Raw genomic sequence first — 20,523 nt, 5'->3', positions numbered from 1 at the left:
GATCCCGGGTGCTCTGATTCAGCGCAGGTAATGCATTCATGTCTCAGTGCTGGAGGTCTCTTGGTGCTGTGATTCAGCGCAGGTAATGCAGTCGTGTCTCAGTGCTGGAAGATCCTGTGTGCTGTGATATAGCACAGGTAATGCAGTCGTGTCTCAGTGCTGGAAGTCCCCGGGTGCTGTGATACAGCGCAGGTAATGCACTTGTGTCTCAGTGCTGGAGGATCCTGGGTGCTGTGATACAGTGCAAGTAATGCAGTCGTGTCTCAGTGCTGGAGGTCTCTTGGTGCTGTGATTCAGCGCAGGTAATGCAGTCGTGTCTCAGTGCTGGAAGATCCTGTGTGCTGTGATACAGCACAGGTAATGCAGTCGTGTCTCAGTGCTGGAGGATCCCGGGTGCTCTGATTCAGCGCAGGTAATGCATTCATGTCTCAGTGCTGGAGGTCTCTTGGTGCTGTGATTCAGCGCAGGTAATGCATGTCGTGTCTCAGTGCTGGAGGATCCTGGGTGCTGTGATACAGCGCAGGTGTTGCAATCGTATCTCAGTGCTGGAGAATCCTGGGTGCTCTGATTCAGCACAGGTAATGCAGTCGTGTCTCAGTACTGGAGGATCCTGGGTGCTCTGATTCAGCACAGGTAATGCAGTCGTGTCTCAGTGCTGGAGGATCCTGGGTGCTGTGATTCAGCGCAGGTAATGCAGTCGTGTCTCAGTACTGGAGGATCCTGGGTGCTGTGATTCAGCGCAGGTAATGCAGTCGTGTCTCAGTACTGGAGGATCCTGGGTGCTCTGATTCAGCGGAAGTAATGCAGTCCGTGTCTCAGTGCTGGAGGATCCTGGGTGCTGTGATACAGCGCAGGTAATGCAGTCGTGTCTCAGTGCTGGAGGATCCTGGGTGCTGTGATTCAGTGCAGGTAATGCAGTTGTATCTCAGTGCTGGAGGATCCTGGGTGCTCTGATTCAGCGCAGGTAATGCAGTCGTGTCTCAGTGCTGGAGCATCCTGGGTGCTCTGATTCAGCGCAGGTATGGCAGTCGTGTCTCAAGTGCTGGAGGATCCTGGGTGCTCTGATGCAGCGCAGGTAATGCAGTCGTGTCTCAGTGCTGGAGGAATCCGGGGTGCTCTGATTCAGCGCAGGTAATGCAGTCGTATCTAGTGCTGGAGGATCCTGGGTGCTCTGATTCAGCGCAGGTATGCAGTCGTGTCTCAGTGCTGGAGGATCCTGTGTGCTCTGATTCAGTGCAGTTAATGCAATCGTATCTCAGTGCTGGAGGATCCTGGGTGCTCTGATTCAGCGCAGGTAATGCAGTCGTGTCTCAGTGCTGGAGGATCCTGGGTGCTCTGATTCAGCGCAGGTAATGCAGTCGTGTCTCAGTGCTGGAGGATCCTGGGTGCTCTGATTCAGCGCAGGTAATGCAGTCGTGTCTCAGTGCTGGAGGATCCTGGGTGCTCTGATTCAGCGCAGGTAATGCAGTCGTGTCTCAGTGCTGGAGGATCCTGGTTGCTCTGATTCAGCGCAGTAATGCAGTCGTGTCTCAGTCTGGAGGATCCTGGTTGCTCTGATTCGCGCAGGAATGCAGTTGTGTCTCAGTGCCTGGAGGTCTGTGGCTCTGATTCCGCAGGTAATGCAGTCGTGTCTCAGTGCTGGAGGTCTCTTGGTGCTGTGATTCAGTGCAGGTAATGCAGTTTGTGTCTCAGTGCTGGAGGATCCTGGGTGCTCTGATTCAGCGCAGGTAATGCAGTCGTGTCTCGTTGTTGGAAGTCCCTGGGTGCTGTGATACAGTTCAGGTAATGCAATCATGTTTCAGCACAGAGTTCCTATTGTTTTATAATGGTGTCTGAATTTGGTTGCCCCTCTGTCACAGGCTCAACAGGAAAGATCTCTCCCCTCTGCTCCCCAATCCTGGCCCCCTCTGAATTCTGCTATATTAAATCATTCATGTTTGTGTGCACAGATCTTACCATCCTCGGGCAGTTCCCCATCTCGGGCCCCTGCAAGTCAGACAACGAGAAGAGAGATAGGTGAATAGGCGCGTGTGTGTCTGACTGGTGTGCTGTCTCTTCTTCTGAAAGCAATCTTGCCCCAGTCTCACTGGTCCCTCCTGGCATCGGCGGACCCTTGGCAAGAGGGGTGGTGACACATTTCGACGCGTTGGACCTTCTGCCACTATGACATCAGTTGTTGAGGAGAAACGTGCTGGTAATACTGCCACACCCCTTTTCCATGACCTCACAGCAGGAGGTCCAAATCTAAATCAACAACCCCTCTTCCCCCCCCCCCCCCAGCCCTGGCCACATCTGGGTCAGAGATGGAAGCCATGTCCTGCCTGGACTACTGCGATTTCACAGAGCATGTGAGAGATGGGGAGATCCTGGGGATAGTGTGATGTCACAGACCCTGGGAGTGGTGGGAGAACTAGGGAGAGTGTGACATCACATAGTCTGTGAGACGTGAGGGGTATGGGATGTCACAGAGTGTTTGAGAGGCAGGAGATTCCAGGGATTGTGTGATAACACAAAGTCTGTGAGCAGTGGGGGGCAGCGTGAATTCACCGCGATTTTTGGGTGACAGGTGACCCCAGGGATTGTGTGCCATCACAGAGCTTGTGAGAAGTTTATGGTTTATGTTTACTATGCACCCCTGTTTTATGTGAACCAGCATGATGTGACTGCGGTCTCGAATGCCGGTATATAAAAATCCAAAATAAATAAAAATAAATAAATAAGTGGAGGATATGTGATGTCACAGAGCCTGGGAGAGGCTGGGGACCCCAGGAATCATGTGACATTGCACAGCCTGCGAGCTTTCTAAAAATGGGGTGCTTGAAACTGGCAGAGCTGACCCCAGAATCCTTTTACTGGATCTGGACTTGCTGGCAAGGGCATTGTCATCTCACGTGGGTGATGAGCTCCCTGGTGTCTTGCAGTGAGAGCTGGGGCACCCATTGAAGCTGTGCTGGCCCTGTCCCCAGGCCCTAAAACAGGCAGAAGCAGGATCCTCTTAGGCCTGGAGATTTGGGTGCCTTCAAACTTCTGCCACCCTATGCAGTTGTCCTAACTGCTTGGCTGGCTGTCATGACATGCGTGACCAGAACAGTACCGGGCTGTGGAGAAACATGATACGCATGTAACAGAAGAGTACCCCGCGCTGTGGAGAAAGATGAACACACATACAGAACGGTGCCGGGCTGAGGACAAACAATAGGCACATGACAGAACATTACTGGGCTGTGGAGCAACACATGTGACAGAATGGTTCCAGGCTGAGGATCAACGATATCCACGTGACACAATGCTACAGGTTGAGGATAAACATGATGCACACATGACAGAACGGTATCAGGCTGTGGAGATGCACACGTGACAGGACAGTACTGGACTGAGGATAAACAATGACAGAACAGGATTGGGTTGAGAATAAACAGAATACAAATGTGACAGGACAGTACCTGACTGGAGAAACATGACACATACATGACAGAAAGGTTCCAGGCTGAGGACAAATGATATACATGTGACAGAAAGTGCCTAACTGTAGAGAAACATGATCCACACATGACAGAACTGTACCGGGCTGAGGATACATATGACAGAACAGTACTTGACTGGAGAAACATGATATACATGTGACAGAACGATACAGGGCTGAGGTGAAACATGATACACACGTGACACAACAGTACCGGGCTGAGGAGAGACACGATACACACGTGACAGTATGGTACCGGACTGAGGAGAGACATGATACGCATGTGACACAACAGTACCGGGCCGAGGAGAGACATGATACGCACGTGACAGTATGGTACCTGACTGGAGAAACATGATACCAGACTGTGGACATACACCCATGACAGAATGGTACCAGGCTGAGGATAAACATGATATGCACATGACAGAACAGTAACAGGCTGAGGATAAATGATACATGTGTGACAGAAAGTACCAGGCTGTGAAGAAACATGATACATATGTAACAGAATGATACCGGGCTAAGGATCAACATGATACACACATGACATCATAAACCAGAATAGATACAGAGGTGAAGGCCAGATGGATTGCAGTTGGCCTCTACTGGCTTGAGAAGGAGGACCACCATCCTGAAACCTTCTCCTGGCCTGAGAAGGAGGGCCGGCTCCAATCCTGAGATCTTCTAGTCTGGGAAGGAGGACTGTCCCCCATCCTGAGAACTCCTGGCCAAGGAAGGATGGCTACTCTCCATTCTGAGACCTTCTCCTGGCCTGGGAAGCAGGGCTGACCCTTATCTTGAGACCTTCTTCTGGCCAGGGAATGAGGACTGTCCCCCGAACCTGAGATCTTCTAGCTTGGGAAGGAAGGCTGTCCCACCATCCTGAAACCTTCTCCTGGCCTGAGAAGGAGGGCCGGCTCCAATCCTGAGATCTTCTAGTCTGGGAAGGAGGACTGTCCCCCATCCTGAGTACTCCTGGCCTAGGAAGGAGGGCTGAAACCTTCTCCTGGCTAGGGAAGGATGACTATTCTCCATCCTGAGACCTTCCCCTGGAATGGGAAGGAGGGCTGTCCCCCACCCTGTGACATTCTCCTGGTTTGGGAAGCAAGGCTGACCCTTATCCTGAGACCTTCTCCTAGCCTGGGAATGAGGGCTGTCCCCCACCCTGAGACCTTCTGGCCTGGGAAGAAGGGCTGTCCCCCCATCCTGAGACCTCCTGGCCTGGGAATGAGGGCTGCCCCCCACCCTGAGACCTTCTGGCCTGGGAAGCAGGGCTGTTCCCCCATTCCTGAGACCTCCTGGTCTGGGAAGCAGGGCTGTCCCCCCATCCTGAGATCTTCTCCTGGCCTGGGAAAGAGGGTTGTCCCCCCATCCTGAGACCTCCTGGTCTGGGAGGCAGGGCTGTCCCCCCACCCTGAGACCTTCTGGCCTGGGAAGCAGGGCTGTCCTCCCATCCTGAGACCTCCTGGTCTGGGAAGCAGGGGCTGATCCCTCACCCTGAGACCTTCTCCTGGCCTGGGAAGGAGGGCTGTCCCCCCATCCTGAGACCTCCTGGTGTGGGAATCAGGGCTGGCCCCCCATCCTGAGATCTCCTGGCCTGGGAAGCAGGGTTGACCCTCATCCTGAGACCTTCTCCTGGCCTGGGAAGGAGGGCATCTTCCATCCTGAGACCTCCTGGCCTGGGAAGCAGGGCTGACCCTCATCCTGAGACCTTCTCCTGGCCTGGGAAGGAGAGCTGACCCCTCATCCTGAGACCTTATCCTGGCCTGGGAAGGAGGGCTGTCCCCCCATCCTGAGACCTCCTGGTGTGGAAATCAGGGCTGTCCCCCCCATCCTGAGACATCCTGGCCTGGGAAGCAGGGCTGACCCTCATCTTGAGACCTTCTCCTGGCCTGGGAAGGAGGGCTGTCCCCCCATCCTGAGATCTTATCCTGGCCTGGGAAGCAGGGCTGTCCCCACATCCTGAGACCTCCTGGTCTGGGAAGCAGGGCTGTCCCCTCATCCTGAGACCTCCTGGCCTGGAAAGGAGGGCTGTCCCTCATCCTGAGATCTTCTCCTGGCCTGGGAAGGAGAGCTGACCCCTCATCCTGAGACCTTATCCTGGCCTGGGAAGGAGGGCTGATCCCTCATCCTGAGATCTTCTCCTGGCCTGGGAAGGAGGGCTGTCCCCCCATCCTGAGATCTTCTCCTGGCCTGGGAAGGAGGGCTGTTCCCCACACTGAGACCGTCTCTTGGCCTGGGAAGGAGGGCTGTCCCCCCATCCTGAGACCTTCTCCTGGCCTGGGAAGCAGGGCTGACCCCTCATCCTGAGACCTTTTCCTGGCCTGGGAAGCAGGGCTGTCCTCCACCCTGAGACCTTCTCCTGGCCTGGGAAGGAGGGCTGACCCCTCATCCTGAGACCTTCTCCTGGCCTGGGAAGCAGGGCTGTCCCCCACCCTGAGACCTTCTCCTGGCCTGGGAAGGAGGGGCTGACCCCTCATCCTGATACCTTCTCCTGGCCTGGGAAGGAGGGCTGACCCCTCATCCTGAGACCTTCTCCTGGCCTGGGAAGGAGGGCTGACCCCTCATCCTGAGACCTTCTCCTGGCCTGGGAAGGAGGGCTGATCCCTCATCCTGAGACCTTCTCTTGGCCTGGGAAGGAGGGCTGATCCCTCATCCTGAGACCTTCTCTTGGCCTGGGAAGGAGGGCTGACCCCTCATCCTGAGACCTTCTCCTGGCCTGGGAAGGAGGGCTGTCCCCCCATCCTGAGATCTTATCCTGGCCTGGGAAGCAGGGCTGTCCCCCCATCCTGAGACCTCCTGGTCTGGGAAGCAGGGCTGTCCCCTCATCCTGAGACCTCCTGGCCTGGAAAGGAGGGCTGTCCCTCATCCTGAGATCTTCTCCTGGCCTGGGAAGGAGAGCTGACCCCTCATCCTGAGACCTTATCCTGGCCTGGGAAGGAGGGCTGATCCCTCATCCTGAGATCTTCTCCTGGCCTGGGAAGGAGGGCTGTCCCCCCATCCTGAGATCTTCTCCTGGCCTGGGAAGGAGGGCTGTCCCCCCATCCTGAGACCTTCTCCTGACCTGGGAAGCAGGGCTGACCCCTCATCCTGAGACCTTCTCCTGGCCTGGGAAGGAGGGCTGATCCCCCACCCTGAGACCTTCTCCTGGCCTGGGAAGCAGGGCTGACCCCTCATCCTGAGACCTTCTCCTGGCCTGGGAAGGAGGGCTGATCCCCCACCCTGAGACCTTCTCCTGGCCTGGGAAGCAGGGCTGACCCCTCATCCTGAGACCTTCTCCTGGCCTGGGAAGGAGGGCTGATCCCCCACCCTGAGAACTTCTCCTGGCCTGGGAAGGAGGGCTGACCCCTCATCCTGAGAACTTCTCCTGGCCTGGGAAGGAGGGCTGATCCCTCATCCTGAGACCTTCTCTTGGCCTGGGAAGGAGGGCTGATTCCTCATCCTGAGACCTTCTCCTGGCCTGGGAAGGAGGGCTGACCCCTCATCCTGAGACCTTCTCCTGGCCTGGGAAGGAGGGCTGACCCCTCATCCTGAGACCTTCTCCTGGCCTGGGAAGGAGGGCTGACCCCTCATCCTGAGAACTTCTCTTGGCCTGGGAAAGAGGGCTGATCCCTCATCCTGAGACCTTCTCTTGGCCTGGGAAGAAGGGCTGACCCCTCATCCTGAGACCTTCTCCTGGCCTGGGAAGGAGGGCTGTCCCCCACCCGGAGACCTTCTCTTGGCCTGGGAAAGAGGGCTGATCCCTCATCCTGAGACCTTCTCTTGGCCTGGGAAGGAGGGCTGACCCCTCATCCTGAGACCTTCTCCTGGCCTGGGAAGGAGGGCTGATCCCTCATCCTGAGCGTCTCTTGGCCTGGGAAGCAGGGCTGATCCCCCACCCTGAGACCTTCTCCTGGCCTGGGAAGGAGGGCTGATCCCTCATCCTGAGACCTTCTCTTGGCCTGGGAAGGAGGGCTGATCCCCCACCCTGAGACCTTCTCCTGGCCTGGGATGGCTGTTGCTTCCTATCAAGCCTCAGAGGTGTCAGGCATTGGGTGCAATGATACCAAAGTGGCTGCAGAAGGCCTGTGGGGGGCTTACATCATGACCCAGTCCATGAAACATAAAAACCCAGCAACCATGGAGTGGTAGTGGGCAGTGATGGGCCCTGCTCCTTCCCAGCAATGCCTTTGCCTCCCTCCAGCAACCCAAATGCTCAAATCTCGGAGAGGGGTGAGATCTGTCTCTCACTCTGCTTCCAGGGGTTTCTCAATAAGTCTGGCAGCTGCACACTGCGGATGGGGAACGATTAGGAGCAGATGATCAACAGATGACCTATTTGACTTGAAGCGATCATGGGCTGGTGGGCTTGGAAGGAAGAGGTGAGGGTGCGCTGAAATAGGATGATGATTACTACCTGGACACATTGTACCCCCCCCCAGCCTGAAAAAGCCGAGGATTAAAGCTGAGGCACAGGAAGGTAAAGTGACTCCCCTCAGGGTCACACACAGAGAATCAGTGACAGAGCCGGGGATTAGAGCTGAGATACAGGGAGATAAAGTGACTCCCCCAGGGTCACACACAGAGAGTCAGTGACAGAGCCGGGGATTAGAGCTGAGGCACAGGGAGATAAAGTGACTCCCCCAGGGTCACACAGAGAGTCAGTGACAGAGCCGGGGATTAGAGCTGAGGCACAGGGAGATAAAGTGACTCCCCTCAGGGTCACACACAGAGCGTCAGTGACAGAGCCGGGGATTAGAGCTGAGACACAGGGACATAAAGTGACTCCCCCCAGGGTCCCACACAGAGAGTCAGTGGCAGAGCCGGGGATTAGAGCTGAGGCACAGGGAGATAAAGTGAATCCCCCAGGGTCACACACAGAGAGTCAGTGACAGAGCTGGGGATTAGAGCTGAAGCACAGGGAGATAAAGTGACTCCCCCCAGGATCACACACAGAGAGTCAGTGACAGAGCCGGGGATTAGAGCTGAGGCACAGGGATATAAAGTGACTCCCCCCAGGGTCCCACACAGAGAGTCAGTGGCAGAGCCGGGGATTAGAGCTGAGGCACAGGGAGATAAAGTGAATCCCCCAGGGTCACACACAGAGAGTCAGTGACAGAGCCGGGGATTAGAGCTGAAGCACAGGGAGATAAAGTGAATCCCCCCAGGGTCACACACAGAGAATCAGTGACAGAGCCGGGGATTAGAGCTGAGACACAGGGACATAAAGTGACTCCCCCAGGGTCACACAGAGAGAGTCAGTAACAGAGCCGGGGATTAGAGCTAAGGCATAGATAAAGTGACTTGCTCTGGGTCACATAGAGCTGGGATTTGGACCCAGCAGGGCTGGTGCATTTGGCACCTTAAGCAATTCTTTAGTCATTCCCACCAAACTCCGAAATTACCTCCAGCACAACACGCCCTCCTACCAACAGCAATACCCCCAGCTCAGCACTCCCTTCTTTGGAGCTATTGGCTCTGGCACAGTACCCCCCTGGGCCTCATGCTGGTGGGATTTTGCCTTCCCCCAAAATCTTCATGCTCTAGGCCAGTGGTTCTCAACCAGTGTGTCGTGGCTCCCGGTGTCTCACTACCCCGCTTGGGCTGCCCTTCTCCCCAGGGGCAGGGCCGAAGAATGGAGTGATGCTGCATGCCACCGCCGGAGGCCAGGCCGCCAGTGGCTGAAGAGTGGAGAGACGTTGCACGCCGCCGGAGGTCAGGCTTATTGGGCCAAACAATGAGAAGAGGCTCCATGTGATCTTGTGTGTGTGTGTGTTTGTGTGGTAGAATGGGTGCCTGGGTGTGTGAGTGGCAGCTTTGTGTGTGTGTGTGTGTGTGGTAGAATGGGTGCCTGGGTGTGTGAGTGGCAGCTTTGTGTGTGTGTGTGGTAGAATGGGTGCCTGGGTGTGTGAGTGGCAGCTTTGTGTGTGTGTGGTAGAATGGGTGCATGAGTGGCAGTGTGTGTGTGTGGTTGTAAGTGACAAAGTATGTGTGAGCTTGTATGTAAGTGACAGCATGTGTGTGATTGAGAGAGAGACTGGTCAGAGGTGATGTGTTTCTGTGAGAGAGAGACAGACTGGTCAGGAAGATGACTGGTGTGTGTATGTGTGTGTGAGAGACAGAGACTGGTCAGCGAAGTGACTGGTGTCTGTGTGAGAGAGACAGAGACTGTCAGGGAGGTGACTGGTGTGTGTGTGTGTGAGAGGCAGAGACTGGTCAGGGAGGTGACTGGTGTCTGTGTGAGAGAGACAGACTGGGCAGGGAGGTGACTGGTGTCTGTGTGAGAGACAGAGACTGGTCAGTGAGGTGACTGGTGTCTATGTGAGAGAGACAGACTGGTCAGGGAGGTGACTGGTGTGTGTGTGTGTGAGAGAGACAGAGACTGGTCAGGGAGGTGACTGGTGTCTGTGTGAGAGAGACAGAGACTGGTAAGGGAGGTGAATTGTGTGTGTGAGAGACAGAGACTGGTCAGGGAGGTAACTTTGTGTGAGAGAGAGACAGAGACTGGTCAGTGAGGTGACTGGTGTCTGTGTGAGAGAGACAGAGACTGGTCAGGGAGGTAATGTGTGTGTGTGATAGACAGAGACTGGTCAGGGAGGTAACTTTGTGTGAGAGAGAGACAGAGACTGGTCAGGGAGGTGACTGGTGTCTGTGTGAGAGAGACAGAGACTGGTCAGGGAGGTGACTGGTGTCTGTGTGAGAGAGACAGAGACTAGTCAGGGAGGTGACTGGTGTGTGTGTGTGTGTGTGTGAGAGATAGAGACTGGTCATGGAGGTGACTGGTGTGTGAGTGTGTGTGAGAGACAGACTGGTCAGGGAGGTGACTGGTGTGTGTGTGTGTGTGTCTGTGTGTGAGAGATAGAGACTGGTCAGGGAGGTGACTGGTGTGTGTGTGTGAGAGACAGAGACTGGTCAGGGAGGTGATGTGTGTGTGTGAGAGACAGAGACTGGTCAGGGAGGTAACTTTGTGTGAGAGAGAGACAGAGACTGGTCAGGGAGGTGACTGGTGTGTGTGTGTGAGAGACAGACTGGTCAGGGAGGTGACTGGTGTGTGTGTGTGAGAGACAGAGACTGGTCCGGGAGGTGACTGGTGTCTGTGTGAGAGAGACAGAGACTGGTCAAGGAGGTGACTGGTGTGTGTGTGAGAGAGACAGAGACTGGTCAGGGAGGTGACTGGTGTGTCTGTGTGTCTGTGTGAGAGATAGAGACTGGTCAGGGAGGTGATGTGTGTGTGTGAGAGACAGAGACTGTCAGGGAGGTGACTGGTGTTTGTGTGTGTGTCTGTGTGAGAGATAGAGACTGGTCAGGGAGGTGACTGGTGTGTGTGTGTGAGAGACAGAGACTGGTCAGGGAGGTGACTGGTGTGTGTGTGTGTGTGAGAGACAGAGACTGGTCATGGAGGTGACTGGTGTCTGTGTGAGAGAGACAGAGACTGGTCAGGGAGGTGACTGGTGTCTGTGTGAGAGAGACAGAGACTGGTCAGGGAGGTGATGTGTGTGTGTGAGAGACAGAGACTGGTCAGGGAGGTGACTGGTGTGTGTGTGTGTGACTGGTGTGTGTGTGTGTGTGTGAGTGAGAGAGAGAGACAGAGACTGGTCAAGGAGGTGACTGGTATCTGTGTGAGGAAGAGATACTAGTTAGGGAGGTTGCGTGAGACAGAGACTGGTTGTGACTGGTTGTGGGCCCTAAGGAAGAGGACCGTGAGGACAGAGCTTCAGCAACCACTGCTGCTTCTGGTGAGTGCTATTGGCCTGCCAGGGAAAGGAGTAGGAGAGTTGCTGGAGAAGGTAAGTAAAGGCAGCTTTTAAAGTTTATTTTTCTTGATTGACTGCCATTTTAATTATTGGGTATTATGTGATGTGTCTGCTGTTTTGAAATATTTTATTGATATTTGGACATTTAAATAATTTTTATGAGTTTTTAATCGTTGGATGTTATTCTGTTCATCAGCTGTTTTGTAACATTTATTAGTATAGTTTTACAATTATTTCTAAGTGGGTATCTATAGCAGCTTGGCTTGCTCTATTTTCCTAATAGGAGGTGTATTAGTGTTCAGGGCTTGGTTAAATATTTGTAGTGGTAAATTACCGTCTTTTCATAAGGAGGGGTATTGTGCCTGCCAGTAAAGGGAGTTTGTTTTGCTTTTGCTGAGATGTCATCAGAACCAGAATATCTTGCTTGCATGGTGAGTTGTACGGGTAATGCCCTAGTTCTGCTCTGCACCCATTTTTGGGGGTCGAGGGGGTTCCTGAGGATGTAGAATGTATGTTTACATTTTACCCCATGACGGTCATATGTTCAGTGTGTCACGCATGTGAGAACCATCTGTCAGGTGTGTCCCGGCCGAAAAAAGGTTGAGAACCACTGCTCTAGGCGACTGCCTAGTTTCCCTAATGGAGGCATCACCCCTAGCACCCAGCATTCTTCCTGAGTTCCATTCCCTGCTGTAAATCTGGTGCTATTTATTAGAGAGATGGTCTTACCTTTGGATGCTGGAGCTGGGGCTGGGGCGGGAGCTGCTCCCTTTTTAGGGGCTGGAGAGACAGAGACAAAGAGATTTGTGTTATGAGTGAGAGAAGCAGGCTATCTCATTACTGTGCTTCTCAGCCTTTCAGAGCCCTAACAGTGCTTCTGTGTCTGCAGATCTGTTGCAGTCTCTGAAGACAAAGTCACATGGGAGATTCTCACAGGCTGAGACTGCAGCACCATGCAGAGAGCAGGGGACTGAAAATAACAGAGACTGCAACACAATGCATAGAGCACAGGGGTTGAAAATACCAGAGAGACTGCAGCACAATGCATAGAGAGCAGGGGACTGAAAATACCAGAGAGCCTGCAGCACAATGCATAGAGAGCAGGAGTTGACTATATCAGAGAGACTGCAGCACAATGCATAGAGAGCAGGAGTTGAAAATATCAGAGAGACTGTAGCACATTGCAAAGAGCCCAGGAGCTGAAAATACCAGAGAGACTGCAGCGCAATGCTAAGAGAGCAGGGGACTGTAAATAACAGAGACTGCAACAGGGGACTGAAAATACCAGAGAGCCTGCAGCACAATGCATAGAGAGCAGGGGACTGAAAATACCAGAGAGCCTGCAGCACAATGCATAGAGAGCAGGAGTTGACAATATCAGAGAGACTGCAGCACAATGTAAAGAGCCCAGGGGACTGAAAATACCAGAGAGATTGCAGCACAATGTATAGAGAGCAGGGGATTGAAAATACCAGAGAGACTGCAGCACCATGCATAGAGAGCAGGGGACTGAAAATACCAGAGAGACTGCAGCACAATGCATAGAGAGCAGGAGTTGAAAATATCAGAGAGAATGCAGCACAATACAAAGAGCCCAGGGGCTGAAAATACCAGAGAGACTGCAGCACAATGCATAGAGAGAAGGGGACTGAAAATACCAGAGAGACTGCAGCACAATGCATAGAGCACAGGGGTTGAAAATACCAGAGAGACTGCAGCACAATGTAGAGCCCAGGGGCTGAAAATACCAGAGAGACTGCAGCACAATGTATAGAGAGCAGGGGATTGAAAATACCAGAGAGACTGCAGCACAATGTATAGAGAGCAGGGGATTGAAAATACCAGAGAGACTGCAGCACAATGCATAGAGAGCAGGGGACTGGAAATACCAGAGAGACTGCAGCACAATGCATAGAGCGCAAGAGTTGAAAATATCAGAGAGAATGCAGCACAATACAAAGAGCCCAGGGGCTGAAAATACCAGAGAGACTGCAGCACAATGCATAGAGAGCAGGGGACTGAAAATACCAGAGAGACTGCAGCACAATGCATAGAACACAAGGGCTGATGATACCAGAGAGACTGCAGCACAATGTAAAGAGCCAGGGGTTGAAAATACCAGAGAGACTGCAGCACAATGTAAAGAGCACAGGGGTTGAAAATACCAGAGAGACTGCAGCACAATGCATAGAACGCAGGGGACTGAAAATACCAGAGAGACTGCAGCACAATGCATAGAGAGCAGGGGACTGAAAATACCAGAGAGCCTGCAGCACAATGCATAGAGAGCAGGGGCTGAAAATACCAGAGAGACTGCAGCACAATGCATAGAGAGCAGAGGACTGAAAATACCAGAGAGACTGCAGCACAATGCATAGAGCGCAAGAGTTGAAAATATCAGAGAGAATGCAGCACAATACAAAGAGCCCAGGGGTTGAAAATACCAGAGAGACTGCAGCACAATGCATAGAGCGCAGGGGCTGAAAATACCAGAGAGACTGCAGCACAATGCATAGAGAGCAGGGCCAAAAATACCAGAGAGACTGCAGCACAATGCGTAGAGAGCAGGGGACCGAAAATACCAGAGAGACTGCAGCACAATGCATATAGCGCAGGGGCCAAAAATACCAGAGAGACTGGAGCACAATGCATAGAGAGCAGGGGACCGAAAATACCAGAGAGACTGGAGCACAATGCATAGAACGCAGGAGTTGAAAATATCAGAGAGACTGCAGCACAATACATAGAGCGCAAGGCTTGAAAATACCAGAGAGACTGGAGCACAATGCATAGAACGCAGGAGTTGAAAATATCAGAGAGACTGCAGCACAATACATAGAGCGCAAGGCTTGAAAATACCAGAGAGACTGCAGCACAATGCAGAGAGCGCAGGGGCTGAAAATACCACAGAGACTGCAGCGCAATGCATAGAGCACAGGAGTTGAAAATGTCAGAGAGACTGCAGCACAATGCAAAGAGCCCAGGGGCTGATGATACCAGAGAGACTGCAGCACAATGCAGGATAGAGTTTGTGTGTGTGTGTGTGATGTCATAATGAGGTCACAGCTGTGCTAGACCAATGGGAATGCAGCATGGCTGCCTCCGTGAGCTTAGAAGATCAGATTGCCCCGGCAGTTACGAGAACTGAAGACTCCACCAAACTGAGTTTTGCTTGGGAATCTGGACAGAGCCTCAAGGAATGCCAGTGCGGCTCAGGAAACAAAAAAGCAGTCCTGTTCCCCACATATGCTGCAGGGTGGCCACACAGCTGGAAGCCCCAGATGTGGTTTTGTTTTTCCTGGCTTTGTCCTAATCCTTAGAATGAGACTCTCCCCTATTGCCTGATGACATCCTGAGCTTCAGGCTCCATTTCCACCCTGCAGTGACTGTGTACAGCATTTATTTATTATTATTTATTAAAGGCTTTTCTATACCGAATTTCTTGATACAAATCAAATCAACTCGGTTTACATCAAACAATTAGGAACTATAACCAACCAAACAGTAAATACAATTTGAAGGAGAGTAAAGTTACATTATAACAAGGATGTATAACTTGGAGGAGGAAAAATAAGAGGGGGACGAGAGATTAAGATATACATTGGGGTATGCGAAGGTGCAGATAGAATACCTCATGATAAATTTGTAAACATTCTCTTAAAATTCTCTTAAAAATTTATATACACGGTTTAGAATTTGTAAAGTGTATAGTTGCTAGAACTGTTGTAAGTCAGGCTGTTGTGCTGGTGTCGGAGAAGGCTCGGCAGAACAGCCATGTCTTTAATTTCTTTTTAAAAGTTAGTAGACATGATTCCTGCCTGAGGTCCGGAGGCATGGTGTTCCAGATAGAGGGACCTGTGATGGAGAATGACCGGTCTCTGATATTTGAGTGTTGTATAGCTTTGATAGAAGGCACATGTAAGGATCCCTTACATGTGCCTTCTATCAGCATGTGAAGTTTAGCTGAGAAACTGGCATGAACTATGAGTGTCGGCAGCGAGACACTCGCACACAGCAGCTGCAGGGAGTCTCGCAGGAAACCCACAGACAGGCAGCCCTTGCAGAGTTCAGTGTACAACCCCCTGCAAGAGTAGTTTCCTATTTTCCAGGCTGCAGGAGTTATCCAGTATGGTAAGTAAGCACAGACAAAAAAACTCTCCGTTTCTGATCTTTTTCTATCCTTCCTCTCCCCCACCTTCTGCTTGGTGGTGGCTTCTAACAGTGTTCTGGGGGTGTGTGCGAGGGTGTTTCTCTGTGTGGAGGTGTGCACGGATGTTTCCGGCTCATTCCTGGCCTGCTGCAGGTCACTGCCTCCTGCCTATCCTGCTCCTGAATGCACTGGTGTGCATAGCATTACACCTGTCCTGCTGCTGCCACCCCAAGAATGGAGCGGCTCATTATGGGCCAGAGATACCTCTCCAGCAATTAAAATAGAAAATCTTCTAGGATATGCACCCAGCAGCTATGGGAGAGAAGTGGGTCCTGAAATAGCGCCTGGGGCAGAGTGCTGAGCTGGGGCATACCTCTCAGGATTAAAAACGTCCCGCTGGGAGCTGAAGTGACTCCCTCCTTTCTGCTTAACTGTTAAGAGTTGAGTTCTCTCCCCCCCCCCCCCCCCACTTCCACCACCAAGGAGTCCAAAGCCCAGACTCAGCTGCTTTGTGTGCCCCCGCATTCATGTGTGTGTGTGTGTGTGTGTGTTATTTACATTCTGTTACAATGCCACAGACCTCAGTTCCTAACCCAGTTCCCCACCGCAGGACCCATCGCCAGGCTGCTCATTTTAGGTGGGAGCCTCCTGTGCCTGACCCTATCAAAAGCTTTGCTGAGATCCAAATAAAGCGCATCCAGCACCCACCCTCGCAATCTAATTCTGTGGTCACCCAAAGAAATCAGAGCTGGCAGGGTATAGCCGTGCTGCTCCGGATCCTGCTGCCCTCTTCTTACACTCCATTCTCCTTTCCTTCATTACTTTTCCCCACCACAGAGGTCAGGCTAACCAGCCTGGAATTTCTAATTTCCCCTCTGGTACCACTTTTAGGAGGAGGGATAACATCCTCCATGCTCCGCTCCTGTCTCCAACAGTCGATTAAACAGATCCTTCAGAGGACCCACCAGAACCTCTCTGAGCTCCCTTCCTATCCTGAGATGTAAACCATCCGGCCCCGGGGTTTGGCCACTTTCAGTTTTACTAGTTCTATTCAAAGCTGCCCTCTACGCAGAGCGATGTCTACCCCTCTATCTGCCCACTAATGGCATTCCTTCAACAATCCTTTCTTTGGTGAATAAAGATCATATTTCTCCTCCTTGTGCTGACACCTCGCTTTACCACCTCAGCAATCTTTTCTTCATCAACTTTTCCAGATATTCTAGCCTGTGCTATTCTTTTTGAGATCCCCCTTGCACTTTGTGAATATGGATCTTTTCACCCTTACTTTGTAAAGGGTAGTGTAAGAACCCATCACCCAGCGACGGGGCCCGGAGTCTCGGGGATGTGCATGGAAGACTCCACCATCTCTGGGGAGGGCAGTGGAAGGACCCTGTGGCTCTCTCTCCCTCCTGTAATGAGGGTTTGTCTAATTGCCGCCACTCTTAGCCAGCCTCGGTTAGTAAAAAGATCTGTCAGGTGAAAGAAAGGCCGCAGAGAAGGACAATGTCTCTGACACCTGCTGCAAATGCTGTTACGATTAGTGAGGCCTCGCTGGATGTCTCTGGGAACTATGGCTATCATTGCTTCTAAGGGCTATGCAGATGTTTATACTCAAAATGCTTACGCGCTGAACCCATGAGAACTGTTAGCCAAGGTCAGACAAGAAACAGGGAGTAGCAGGGCAGGGAAGCAAACTCCAAACCGTCCCAAGGTTTGGGAAGCAGATGTGCTGAACTGTGCTGAACTGTGCTAAGAGCAATGGGAGGGAGGGGGACAGTGTTAGGAGAGTCCTAGAAAATCCAGCAGAGCTGTAAGGATCTCAGCGTCATTCTTACTCGGAGCCGAGACTGCAGACCGATTCCTGGGGCCCATTTCAACCGTCATTAGGAAGGTAAGATTTGCTATCGTTATTTGTATCTTCTAATACTTTTCTAGTAGTTATTGTTATTATTTTTGCTTGCAACCAACTCTCTAGTGCTTGCTGTCATTCATCAGATAAACTTCCATCAATGCCTGGATCCTGGTGCACCGACTCCGTGCACGTGTTGCATGTATGTTTGTGTATCGGAGACGTCCCGAGGTCACTCCCATTCCTGAGAACTAGCCCCGAGGTAGACAGGCAGAGCACCTCGGGATCGTGTGACTTTGGAAGCTTCTTGAAAGGTTGGTGTGTTTGAAGACCCGAGGTCGATGCTATGTGATCCACCCATCTCCACACAAAGCGCACATTCCCCAGCCTCGGCCCAGTGCCTCGTTAGCCCTGCTAGCCCACTCGAGCTCCCTGACCTTTCCAGGCTGCTCTCACATTGCTGCCTGTTTTGGGGTCTCTCCTATTAGGGGCAGGGAGAGCAGGGGACCTGCGATATAATTAGCTGCTCTGGCTGGGGAACACACACACACACACACACACACACACACTCTCTCTCACACTGTGTAACCCTACACTATGCAGTTTTAATGCCTGAAAAGCTCAGCACTTAACCCCTGGAGCTCTCAGCCATGCTCCCACAGGGCCATGTCGCCGGCCTCTGAGGTAATTGTGACCTCAGGTTTCTGTCATTGTGTTGCCACAATGGTGCATTGTGGGGAGGGGGGGGGGGGAGAGAGGGGGGATATGGCAAGACCCTAAGAGAACTAGGTGATCACCTAGAGGGCCAAACGCTGCCAATGCCAGGCCTGGGGCCGGAATCGCTGGTGGACCTCATGCCAGAGCCAATGCTCTGCTGAAGGCAGGGAAGCTTTGCCTAAGGCACCTAATGTGCTTCCGCCAGCCCTGAAAGCAGCTCTTGCTATGTGCCATGCAACTGCCCTAAGGGTGGGGGGATAGCAGGAAATGCTGCAGGGCAGGGGTGAGGAGCACTGGCAACACATCTGCTCCATTTCCTACAGCGCCTCCTGCTGGGAGAGGCTGGGACTGCAGGAGCTCCCCACACCCAGCGCTCCTGCACCAATCCCTACAGCGCCTCCTGCTGAGAGAGCCTGAGACTGCAGGACCTGTGACTCCCCGCTCCACACCCAGTGCTCCTGCACCATTCCCTACAGCGTCTCCTGCTGGGAGAGGCTGGGACTGCAGGACCTGTGACTCCCCCCCACACCCAGCGCTCCTGCACCATTCCCTACAGCGCCTCCTGCTGGGAGAGGCTGGGACTGCAGGAGCTGTGACCCCCATACCAGCGCTCCTGCACCATTCCCTACAGCGCCTCCTTCTGGGAGAGGCTGGGACTGCAGGAGCTGTGACTCCCCCACACCCAGTGCTCCTGCACCATTCCCTACAGCGCCTCCTGCTGGGAGAGGCTGGGACTGCAGGAGCTGTGACTCCCCCACACCCAGCGCTCCTGCACCATTCCCTACAGCGCCTCCTGCTGGGAGAGGCTGGGACTGCAGGAGCTGTGACTCCCCCACACCCAGCGCTCCTGCACCATTCCCTACAGCACCTCCTGCTGGGAGAGGCTGGGACTGCAGGACCTGTGACCCCCCCACACCCAGCGCTCCTGCACCATTCCCTACAGCGCCTCCTGCTGGGAGAGGCTGGGACTGCAGGAGCTGTGACCCCCATACCAGCGCTCCTGCACCATTCCCTACAGCGCCTCCTTCTGGAGAGGCTGGACTGCAGGAGCTGTGACTCCCCCACACCCAGTGCTCCTGCACCATTCCCTACAGCGCCTCCTGCTGGGAGAGGCTGGGACTGCAGGAGCTGTGACTCCCCCACACCCAGCGCTCCTGCACCATTCCCTACAGCGCCTCCTGCTGGGAGAGGCTGGGACTGCAGGAGCTGTGACCCCTCCACACCCAGTGCTCCTGCACCATTCCCTACAGCGCCTCCTGCTGGGAGAGGCTGGGACTGCAGGAGCTGTGACCCCCCCACACCCAGCGCGCCTGCACCATTCCCTACAGCGCCTCCTGCTGGGAGAGGCTGGGACTGCAGGAGCTGTGACTCCCCCACACCCAGCGCTCCTGCACCATTCCCTACAGCACCTCCTGCTGGGAGAGGCTGGGACTGCAGGAGCGGTGACTCCCCCACACCCAGCGCTCCTGCACCATTCCCTACAGCGCCTCCTGCTGGGAGAGGCTGGGACTGCAGGAGCGGTGACTCCCCCACACCCAGTGCTCCTGCACCATTCCCTACAGCACCTCCTGCTGGGAGAGCCTGAGACTGCAGGAGCTGTGACTCCTCCACACCCAGTGCTCCTGCACCATTCCCTACAGCGTCTCCTGCTGGGAGAGGCTGGGACTGCAGGAGCTGTGACTCCTCCACACCCAGTGCTCCTGCACCATTCCCTACAGCGTCTCCTGCTGGGAGAGGCTGGGACTGCAGGAGCCTTTGCTAGGCTTGTGAACCTCCAACCTAACGTTGAGTTGACCGCTTCCTGTGAATTCTGTGCTCTCCTCCCTGCAGGCCCTGCGGTCAGTGGTCAGAATGCCGTACCAAGAATTCAACCCCTGCTAATGTTACTTACAACCCTTGACCCTTGTCCAACTGTTCTTATTTCTCAGGGCAATGATGTGACTGTCATAGAGTGCAAGGGAGAGGTGTGTGGGGATATGGCTTGCGGGTACAGAGGTGCAACGACAGTTACTTTAGGTCTCCAGGCTTCGTCCTTCCTGGCATTGGGATCTGGAATTAGGGTTTCTACCCAGCTCCTGGAGTTTATGCTATATCCTTGTTATTTGTGAACCGGAGTGATATGTATTGTATACAGGAACTTCCGGTATATAAAAACCAAAAATAAATAAATAAATAAAATGATAGCTCTCTGCTAAGGAAGCCAATGTGACCCAGTGAACAACCATGAAAGTATGTTGCCCGGTGCCTGGGCTGTACCTGTCTCATGGTGCTCAGTGCCTTGGCTGTATCTGCTTTATGGTACCCCAGAGTCTGGGCTGAACCTGTCCCATAGTGCCTCAGATTTTGGGCTGTATCTGCCTTACGGTGCCCCAGAGTCTGGCTGAACCTGTCCCATAGTGCCTCAGATTTTGGGCTGTACCTGTCTCATGGTGCCCCAGATCTTGGCTGAACCTGTCTCATGGTACCTCAGAGTCTGGCTGAACCTGTCCCATAGTGCCTCAGATTTTGGGCTGTACCTGTCTCATGGTGCCCCAGAGTCTTGGCTGAACCTGTCTCATGGTACCTCAGAGTCTGGCTGTACCTGTCCCATAATGCCTCAGATTTTGGG

At 53.4% G+C, this 20,523-nt stretch overlaps 1 protein-coding gene across 2 annotated transcripts in view; it reads right to left on the bottom strand.

Annotated features, from left to right (window-relative positions):
* MYBPC2 (myosin binding protein C, fast type) overlaps positions 1 to 20,523 on the bottom strand; it is a 55,294-nt gene that overhangs the window by 31,102 nt on the left and 3,669 nt on the right. The window contains exons 2-3 of one of the 2 annotated variants that reach the window (XM_029585732.1): positions 11,929 to 11,979; positions 1,957 to 1,986 (exon numbers count right to left, since the gene is read on the bottom strand). In XM_029585732.1, coding sequence (XP_029441592.1) covers positions 1,957 to 1,986; positions 11,929 to 11,979 — 81 coding nt within the window. The remainder of the gene's footprint in view (positions 1 to 1,956; positions 1,987 to 11,928; positions 11,980 to 20,523) is intronic. The other variant, XM_029585733.1, reaches the window with a different exon arrangement.

The sequence above is a fragment of the Rhinatrema bivittatum genome, chromosome 19, assembly GCF_901001135.1.
Source record: "Rhinatrema bivittatum chromosome 19, aRhiBiv1.1, whole genome shotgun sequence".
In the NCBI taxonomy this organism is placed as follows: Eukaryota; Metazoa; Chordata; class Amphibia; order Gymnophiona; family Rhinatrematidae; genus Rhinatrema; species Rhinatrema bivittatum.
The sequence above is the reverse complement of the archived record's forward strand: the minus strand, read 5'-3'. Positions and strand labels throughout refer to the sequence as shown.